This window comes from Lontra canadensis, unplaced genomic scaffold (genome assembly GCF_010015895.1).
Source record: "Lontra canadensis isolate GAN:19392208 unplaced genomic scaffold, GSC_riverotter_1.0 scaffold28, whole genome shotgun sequence".
Lineage (NCBI taxonomy): Eukaryota > Metazoa > Chordata > Mammalia > Carnivora > Mustelidae > Lontra > Lontra canadensis.
In genome coordinates, this window is record NW_022631022.1 from 4,977,159 (window position 1) to 4,987,061 (window position 9,903).

At 49.3% G+C, this 9,903-nt stretch overlaps 1 protein-coding gene across 2 annotated transcripts in view; it reads left to right on the forward strand.

Moving 5' to 3' along the window:
- The window catches only part of DAPK2 (death associated protein kinase 2), a 118,754-nt gene extending 109,153 nt beyond the window's left edge, over positions 1 to 9,601 (forward strand). The window contains exons 10-12 of one of the 2 annotated variants that reach the window (XM_032864753.1): positions 6,012 to 6,101; positions 6,197 to 6,280; positions 8,969 to 9,601. In XM_032864753.1, the coding sequence (XP_032720644.1) occupies positions 6,012 to 6,101; positions 6,197 to 6,280; positions 8,969 to 9,049 (255 nt within the window). In that variant the 3' untranslated portion in view covers positions 9,050 to 9,601. Of the gene's footprint in view, positions 1 to 3,938; positions 4,227 to 6,011; positions 6,102 to 6,196; positions 6,281 to 8,968 lie in introns of those variants that run through there. The other variant, XM_032864752.1, reaches the window with a different exon arrangement.
- Positions 9,602 to 9,903: the final 302 nt, after the last annotated feature.

The window sequence follows — 9,903 nt, forward strand, 5'->3', positions numbered from 1 at the left end:
GTGGAGTCAAGGGCAGGACAGGGCTGACGGTGGCCGGATGGGGGTGTCGGGAAAGGAATGTTTCACTGGTACATAGAGGGAGGCGGGCCTGGGGAGCACTGCTAGGCCATTATCAGCCGTGAAGGAGGAGTTTTCATTCACCAGGTATTGAGCGGTTGTGCAAAGGCCACGCTGGGCTATTGGGGAGGGGAGGCTGACATCTTCCAGATTACGGATTCCCAAGGAAGCTGGAAAGTCGGCACCTGGGGAAGGCAGGAACCTGTCCCCCCGGGCTGAGGCCAATGTGCATGGCATGTGATAGCTCAGCTTTGCGTTGGGAAAGGTGGAGATAGCATGGCAACCGGTGAGTCTGCAGCAGCAGGAGGTGACAGTGAAGTGATAATGACAGGAGAAGCTGGTCTCCCCCACGAGCCCTCTCCCCACACTGCCCAGCCTCCCCTATATGTGATTATGAAGACAGTGACCCCCACCTCACTCTGATACACAGTATAGCTGGCCCGTGTGGGAGGTGGCTGTGTGCCTGCTTCCAACCCCACTGTCTGTCTCTGGAAATGTCCGTGGCCTTTTCTCCTTTGTCTGCGAAACTCTTGGCCCATGGAGAAGATTCTTTGCCCCGTAGAGGAGACCCGGCAGTGGGCATATTTGAGGAACAGAAGGAACCAGTTCTTTGGGACAAATACTGATTGTGCTCTGGCTCTGGAGGGAGGTGACAGATAAGGACAAGACAACCCCTGAATAAAGCACTCAGTCTGGGACAGATGGGAACCATGGTACCACCCCCCCACCAAGCTAGGAGATGGGAAAGGCCATGCCGAGTCATAAATAGAGGTACCCAGTATTCCAGAAAATGGTAGAGATGAATTTGGACTAAGAAAGGGTCAGAGGGGCAGCAGAGGGCAGAAGTGTTCTCAGGGAGGGACCCCACCCCCTCAACACCTCCTTCCCAAGCTGTAGCCTGAGGAGAAGAGGCCATGTAGAATTTGGGGGGGATGGGCATGAGCCCAGATTGGAGTCAGGAGCCTGGACCTGTAAAATGGAGATAAAAGAGGAGATTTACAGAGATTTAAGAGAAGGGCTGTTTTCATTTTGAACTTTTTGTTATGGGAAATTTTCACAAATATCCAGAATGGTATAGTGAATTCCAGATACCTCTTGCCCAGCTGCAGCAGTGAGCTAGTCATGGCCAGTGATCTCCCATGTTACCTGCACTCTGCTGTTTCTGCACTATCTGAAAGCAAACTTTAGACTTATTTATTTCACTCATCTTCAGCATGAATTTCTAAGCACTTTCTTTTTAATGCTACTCTTGTACCGTTATCACACCTGACAAAAGCAAGAATCATTCCTTGATATCGTGTGAATAGATATTTTATGTTCCCATGTCCCCACTTTTCTCGAGGCTGTCCTGTTGTGGTGCATGGTTTGTTCAAATTGGGATCTAAACACAGTCCATGTGTAGCATTTGGCTGTGACATCTCTCAGGTCTCCTGTCTTCTCTAAGAGTACAGGAGGGAGAGCTTTGGAAGCGTTTCCTGGGGACCAAAAATTACTCAGAAAACTGAAGGTCCTGGAAAGAGGATTAAAAGTACAGAGACCTAACTCAGAGAAGTGAGACCAGGTCAGGCAAGGAAAGGGGGCATTCCCACTGCTTTCCATTGTCTTCTTCAGTACAGGACGACCTTTGGAGACACATTCTCTCCACAGCTCTTCCAGCTTATCCATGCATAAGGAGGCAGACACTCAGGCTCTCAGAAGCCTCACGTTCTCCTTTCCTGGGAAGACTGGGAGGTGAGAACCAGTAGGGCCCAGGCTCTAGCCCCCAAAAGGGAGAGTTGGAGGTGCCACCTATAGAGAGACTGGATTTGGGGAGATTGGTGGGGTTGGAGACAGACAGACCTAGGCTGGAGAGGGAAGTGGGTGCTCAGGTGTCCTTGACTTTACGTGGAGGATGGAGCTGGAGAAACGGCACAGATGGATGTTTGAGAAGTGCAATCTGTCTGCGGTTTCTAGAGGAGGCCTGATACTGAGAGAAAGTCTGGAGTGTCTCTTCTTATAAAGAGAGTTCCTTTTTTGTGCCTGGGGGATAGTTGCTACACCATCTCTCTGCTCTGTGGGCATTGGTACTGACCCTGCTGGACTTTTCTAAGGCCATTTGCGTCTCCATAAACAAAACCTGACTTCAGCCACAGTGTTCTCTCCTCTTGCTTCCTTTCCCGACATTTTTCCAAGACACTAAACATACTCCTAGGAGTCTGGTCAGAATTGCCCATGCTCTAGCCAAAGGACCTCAGGGTGGAAAGTGGGTAGTGTGTGTTCGCAGGGAGGGAAGGGCCAGGAGAAGGCAGAACACAGCCCCATCCTCCCAACACCCCTCACTGAATCAGAAGTGTTGGTGCCACATTCCTTCCGGGAACAGATTTCACTGAAGAATTTATGCCTCTGACTTTCAAAGATTCGACGGTAGTGTCAGCATGTGATGAGCCTCTTAGCAACCAAGGAGACCCATTGATCAGGAAAGTCCAGCCTGACAGATTTATGCCTGGCTGGCCCCCTTCTCAGAGTTCATGCTGTTTGTGTAGCACATAGACTGGGCCCTAGAAGCAATTGCATCACCTCCCATTAATGGCCCCTGGGAGTGGTCACCCCACCCCATATTTTAGTTGGGCCCCTCTGCTCCATGGCTGGCACTGCTGGACCAGTTGGAAGATAGGATGCCTGTTAAAGGGATTCCCCCAACTATATGTTGACCTTCCAGCCATGGGGTTTGGGCATTTCTCTTCTGACAAGAGTGCTGATCAGGAAGTGGATAAGAAGAGGTCCCTTCCCTCCCAGAGTCTGCTGATCCCTCATCAAACTCTCGAAGTAAAGTACAAGGGTTCCTGGCAGGCCTGAGGCTCAAAAGTGAATGCAGACATTGGTGAAGTTAGAGGTGGAAATGTTCTGTGGGTTGGGGAGGCAGGAAATCACCCTGGAAAGCAGATACTAGTTGCTGGGAGGTGCAGGAGAGAGAGAGAGTAACAAAAAACAAATAAGTACAGAATAAAATGTCAGGTAGTGGGACCTGTTATGAAGAAGTAGGGTGTGGGTACAGTGCATTGTATGGGGCAGTTGGGATGCTGTTTGATACAGAGTAGTCAAGGAAGGCTTCCTGAGGAAGTGACGTTTGAGCAAAGACTGAACAAAGTGACAAAGTGAATGTATGAAGGAGCAAGGGCAAAGACCCTGAGATTTTGGGTTCCTGAGCCAGCAAGCAGACTGGAGGAGCCACAGCAAGAGAAAGGAGAAAGGGAGGAAATCAGGTTTGGAGAAGGACCCAGATGGTACAGGCCTTGGGGATTTTGGTGAGCTTGTTGGTTTCCATCAAGAGTGCAGGAAAGAAGCTGCTGGAAGGCTTTGATACCGGGAAAAGTCAGGCTCTGCCCTCAGGTGAGACCTAGACCCAGGACTGGGCTTGCAGGTACAGCACAGGAGGTGAGAGTCGATTAAGGGAAGAGCTAGGAGAGATTAGCCGCATGGTCCCTTCAGTGGCCTCATCCTCTTCTCATCTCTTCCCTCTCCATCTTTCTCCTTCCCCTCCCCTCATTCCTCCTCACTCTTTGGCCCAAAGAGTTTTAATTCGGGAGAGTGAACAGCCCCTGGCTTTCTCATCCCCCCTCCAATGTCAAGAGTATGCACACTTTCCTCCTTGCTCCCTGACCCCCACAGAGCTGTGCTGACTCCCAGGCAGAGCCCTGGGGAGCCATGCTGTCATGGCTTCTGATCCAGGTGCCTGCCCCTGTCATTGGTAGGAGTGAGCAGGTGTCAGGTGTCTCTTCAGCAACTCGGGGAAACTAAGGATACAGCTGTTAAGCACCTACCGGTGTATGCTCAGGATGGGGAGGAGGTGGGGCAGAGGACACTGACAAAACCATGAAGAAAATTCTTTCTGTGCCCTCCAGTTGTTTTTCGCTAGGGAGATGGCCCCACTGCAGAGCTGGTCAAGGTTGGGGAGAAATACTGAGGGAGCCCACCTGTGTTTCGGTTATGGCGGGGAGGGAGGCATTGCTTTTCGGAAGCTGTCTTGGGGAATGGACGTGTTTGAACTGGGCTTTGAAACACATGGGGGCCTTCCAAGAGCAGGGATTGGGTGGACATGGAAAGTGCGCCTCCTGCTGCATTTTAGATCCCCTGCTGTGTGGGCCAGCCCTATGTGCCGGCTTCCCCAGTGCTGAGCGCCATGATGAGAAATCGAGAATGGAGGAGTACTCCAATATGGATGAGAGACAAGACTAGCGCTCAGGAACCCACGAGCTACGTCACTCAGCATTCACTGGGAAGCCACATGAGGCATTGCTGTGAGGAGGCTGTCAGAGCAGAGAGAAAAATCAAGCTGGATGGGCCCCTATGGATCACCTCCGGCAGTTCGTTTTCTTGGGGTCACAGAGTTCTCCGAGAATGGATGAAATCTATCCACTCTCCTCGGAAGAACTGCCTGCCTGTACACACCCATTAAATTAAATTTTTTATTGAGATACAATTCACATACCCTAAAATTCCCCGTTTAAAAGAATACAATTCAGTAGTCTTTAGTATCTTCACAAGGTTGTGGAACAATCACCACCATCCAACTCCAGGACATTTTGTCACAACAAAAAGAAACCTCATACCCCCTCAGAATCCTCTCCCAGCAACCCCTCTCTCCAGCCCTGGCCACTACCAATCTCATTTCTGTCTCTATCAATTTGCCTATTCTGGGCATTTTATGAAAATAGAATCATACAATATGTGGCCTTTTGTGTCTGGCTTCCTTCACTCAACATAATATTTTCAAGGTTCATCCACATTGTAGCATCTGTCAGAACAGTGGACCCAGGTTTGAACTGCGGGGGTCCACATTTTTTTTCTAAACACAGTACAGCACTGTAAATGTATTTTCTCATCCTTCTAATTTTCTCAAGCTTGCTTTATTTAAAGAATACAGTACATAAAACATATACAAAACATGTCAGTTGACTGTTTATGTTATCAGGGAGGTTTCTGGTCAACAAGAGGCTATTAGTGGATAAGTTTTGGGGGAGTCAAAAGTTATATGTGGGTTTTTGACTGTCTCAGGGTTCAGTGCCCTAACCCCTGAATTGTTGAAGGTCAACTATATTATGAATAATATTTCTGCATTATATTCCATTGTATGGAATTTTGTTCACTCGTTGGGTGGTGCACATTTCAGTTGTGTCTACTTTTTGGCTATTATGAATAATGCTGCTCGGAAGATTCATGTACAAGTTTACACACTGAAATTTGCAAACCATTTTGGGAGGTTCATAGAACCTCTGAAAGCTGTCTTTTGATCTAGGAAAACCTTGTTTTACAGGAAGGGAGGAATTTAAGGGGGAATGGACTCATCAAATTGTGTACATTAAACATGTCCTGTTTTTTTTATATGTCATCTCTACCTTAATAAAGCAATTATCCCCATAATACAGATGAGAAAACTGAGGCTTAGCAAAGCCAGGCCAGGCTTGTTGGAGAAGTCAGGATTTAAGCTGAGCTTTACCGGCCAGGCTGTGAAAGGCAACTCTACATCCCATTTCCTCTCCCCTGCCGAAGCCCCTGTTTCCTTCAGTTTACTTGTGAATGGAGTCCTGGTGTTCTATTTGCCCTCTATTTTGCTAAGCCCAGTGACAGCCCAGCGCACAGTGGGCATCCTAGACTGCTGTCCGGTGACCCTTCCCCAAAGTGAGCAATGCCTGAAGGCCCTGCCTCCCGTTCTTCCACTGTGGGGGGACGCGGCTCCTGCCCAGCCAGAGTGTGTGTTGGCTGTGTTATAATATAGCTCAGGGGCCCCAGGGGCATCTCCGGAACAGCTGAGACATCTGCAACCTTTGGCCTCAATGCGATGTCCCCCTGCATGCCCTGCCCTGGGGGAGGTGGCAGAGTCAGGCCAAGGATGCTATGTGGCTGGGGGTTTGGAGAGCGGGGTGGCTGCCGACCCAAGCCCAACATCAGCCACCAAACTCTGCTTTGTCTCCCAGCCGGTGGACAACCAGCAAGCCCTGGTCCGCAGGGAGTCTGTGGTCAACCTGGAGAACTTCAAGAAGCAGTATGTTCGCAGGCGATGGAAGGTGTGTCAGGGTTAAGGGGTGGGGAGCAGGGGACCCCGGTGGGTCTCTTTGCACAGTCTCAACTGGCAGTCCCTCTCTCTTCCTCTCTCCCTCAGCTCTCCTTCAGCATCGTCTCCTTGTGCAACCACCTCACCCGCTCCCTGATGAAGAAGGTGAACCTGCGGCCAGATGAGGACCTGGTAGGGAAATGCAGTGTTCTCTTGTTGGGCAGGATTTTGGGGTGGCCTGGAGCTCGGGGGTGGAAGGGATCATGTGGGTGCTATTTCCCACCGGTTCTGCTTGTTCTGTCCTCCTCAGCACTGTGTGATTGGTGGAGGCCGCGTGTTCAGGGGGACCCCTGGGGCAGTCCTGGAAGGGGAGCACTCCAAGGGGGCAGCATGGGCTTCTGGAGGATCTTGAATCTTTGCCTAGTGGAACATCAAAGGGACTTTACTGCCCCAGTCTTTCCCTGAGGACTTGTGGCCTGCTGGAGACCTTGAGGGCTCTGAATAATGCAACTACCAGAGTCAACCCAAAATATATTCCTGACAATCCAAAGATCTGTTGTAGAATGGAAGCTCAATATTTGTCTTTCAATTTGTCCATTTCTGTTTTGCTTTATGATTGCCATCAATAACAACAACAACAACAATAATAATATTTAGATGATATTTGACTAGCTTGTAACTATTCATGTACATTTAAAATGAACTTACTCTGATCAGGAGCGTGGCCTCTTGAACTAGACTTTCAGAATTCATATTGGCCACTTACTAGCTGTGTGACCTTGAGGAAATGACTTAATCTCTCTGTGCCAAAATGCTATTCTGTGTAAAATGGGGTTAACAACAGTTCCTACCTCGAAGAGTAGTCACGAGGACTAAATGAGGACCTATCCTTAGAGCCTGGCATTAGAAGTGCTCAGTGTGTATTCACAGTTGTGATTGTGTAAAATCTCCCCATAGTCTAAAAGGCAGTGCCAAGTGCTTTTGAATGCAGTTAGTATTTCGGCCGTAGAGGTCCCCAGGACGGACGCTCCCTGTTGCTCCATCAAAGTGGGGAGGCCCCAGAAGTGTCTGGAATGGCACAGCAAGGGCAGCTGCCTAAGACGGATGGGGCCGTCAACCCTGAACAGTCCCAGGACGTGCAGTGCTTGGGCTGCATCCCGGGACCTCCCTCTGCGCCAGGTCCTGGGGTCGACTTTCGTTAGCCGAAGCTCTTGTTGGTTCTTACCCTTGATTTGAGGATTTGTGGCACCAGAGGCCCCAAGCAACTGTGTGGCTTTGGCAAAGCTGTGTCCCTTCTCTGATAGCTCTCCTCACCTGCTGTTCAAGGGGACTGGACTTTCCCTCTGAAAATCCCTGTTAATGACAGGCAGACTTTCCCCTAGCTTACTTTTTCATTGTTTGGCTCTGACTCATGCTAAAAAATTGCTATTCAGCAGAGCTTGAGTTATTTTTATTGTTATAGCCAGGCTTGGTCCAGGATGTACTTGGCTAAAGTTAATCTTGACCTTGGATTTTCAACTGGCTTAGGCCAGGGGAAGGAGAGAGAGAGAGAAAGCTCCGGGAAGGCACATGGCAAGTGAGTTGTTCTGATATGATGGAGGCCATGGGAAGACAGGACCAGAGACTAGTTGAAAGAACGTAAATTTCTTTCTTAATTTTTTTAAAGATTTTATTTATTTATTTGACAGAGAGAGATACAGCAAGAGAGGGAACACAGCAGAGGGAGTGGGAGAAGCAGGCTTCCCGTGGAGCAGGTAGCCAGATGTAGGGCTCGATCCCAGGACCTCGGGATCATAACCTAGCCAAAGGCAGACGCTTCATGACTGAGCCACCCAGACATCCCTGTAAATTTCTTTCTTAGTTTTTGTCCTTGTGCACACATTTTTAAATATAGCCTTCTTTTTACTTAAACATTCAGTGCCATCAGCTCAATGCCTCATTCTACAAGTGGAAAAGGAAGGCTTGGGTCCTAGACATCTATTATACAGTTTTCTCAGAGGAAATTTCCTTTAAATAATGATGATGATAAGTTCTTTTGTTCAGGCACCCTTAAAATTGAACATCTAACAACGGATTATTTATGAGACACTGAAGTCTTTCTGAATTAGTACCTCTCTTAATAAATTTTAGTAATTTGTTTAGACTGGGGTCTCCTATGTGGCTTAGGTCCTGCATCAGGCTCCTTGCTCAGCAGGGAGCCTGCTTCTCCCTCTATCTGCCACTCCCCGTGCTTGTGTGCTCTCTCTCCGACCAATAAATAAATAAAATCTTCAAAAAATTTTGATTAGACTGATATGACCTGAATAAAAAAGACACTGTGATCTCCAGGATGGCTGCCTTGACTCTGGTTCAGCCATGGAATACACTTTACTCTTTTTCCCCTTTCATAAAGATGGAGCACAAAAGCCAGAAGAAGAGCAGCCTGAGCCAGTCAGAGCAGAGTGGGTGTGGGGCAGCGGCCATCAGAACTTGGGGAGGTCCCTGTGGCTCACCCCTGTCCCCCCATTCTCTTCAGGCTGAGTTTGGGAGACCTGTCAACTGTTACGTGGCAGCTATAACAAATACCAGATATTATCTTGATTATTATTATGATTTGGGTTCTCCTGGTGCCTGGTTTCTCTTAGATGTGCTGCCTGCTTTCCTGCCTCCTGAGAAGGAGGCCTCCAGGCAATTGGTCTGGCCCCATTTCAAGTCCCTCCCCACCCCCACCCAGTCCCCCTCAAGACTCCAGACAGAGCAACAGCCTTTGCCTCAATATCCACCTCCCTGGCTTATAGGCCCTGGCCCAGGTGTGTCAGCCAGGCTGCCCAGCACAACCTTGTCCCTGGACTCTCATGACCCCCTTGCCCTGGGTCTCTTTTTTTTTTTTTTCTTTTCCAGAGGAATTGTGAGAGTGACGCAGAGGAGGACATTGCCAAGAGGAAAGCTCTCCACCCCCGGAGGAGGAGCAGTACCTCCTAGCTGGCCCAGGTCTCTCTGCGCAGACTCTGGGTCCCCAGTCGTTACCAGTGCCCAGGCATTCTGTATCCCTGAACGCTTTGCAAGACAGATGGGCCTGCAGGATTCAGAAGACTTTAGGGAGGAGCAAGGAGCCCCTGGGAGCAGTGGCCGTCTCCTAAGGAGGAGGCCCCAACGTCCCCAAGCTCTTATTCTCCATAAAACAGGCTTTCACCTGTCTTCCAACCTCAGAACCTGGGATGAGGTGTGGACTTGAAAAAACAATGTCAATGAACATCATCACCATGGGGGAAAGGTCAGACTCCAGCAGGTTTCCTCACAGGATGAGGGAGTTCAGAACTAGCCTGGTCAAAAATTCACCAGAAAGACAGAGGCCTCCCCCGTGGGAACAAGACAAGTGAGAAGAGTGAATCTTAGGGTGTGAGGAACCAATCCCGTGACTTCCCAGAACCCACATGGAGTCCGTATGTTGGGCTGACCAACATATTAGACCTTCTAAAGCAGCCCACTGTATTATAATTTTTTTCACTTTTATTAAACTTCTGATTTGCCTGATGCTTGGCTTCTTTTAGGGCTATCCCCATATGGTTTCCTTTAGCTCAGGTGCCTGACTCTAGGGGAGCACCCAGCGTTGGGGTGCTGAGGGGACGGTGCCTCAGAAGGCCACAGTGAACCATTCCCTCTGGATCATAGGGCACCTGCCTTCTACACCCTTCCCTAAAGATTTTCCACCTCCTCCCCCCAATCAGCACAGACACAGCATATAAGGCCACCACTACTACCATCACCCCTGTGGGTAGGGGCTCAGTTGTGTTTCCCAATCCCCGGTACCACAGAATATGACTATATATGGAGAT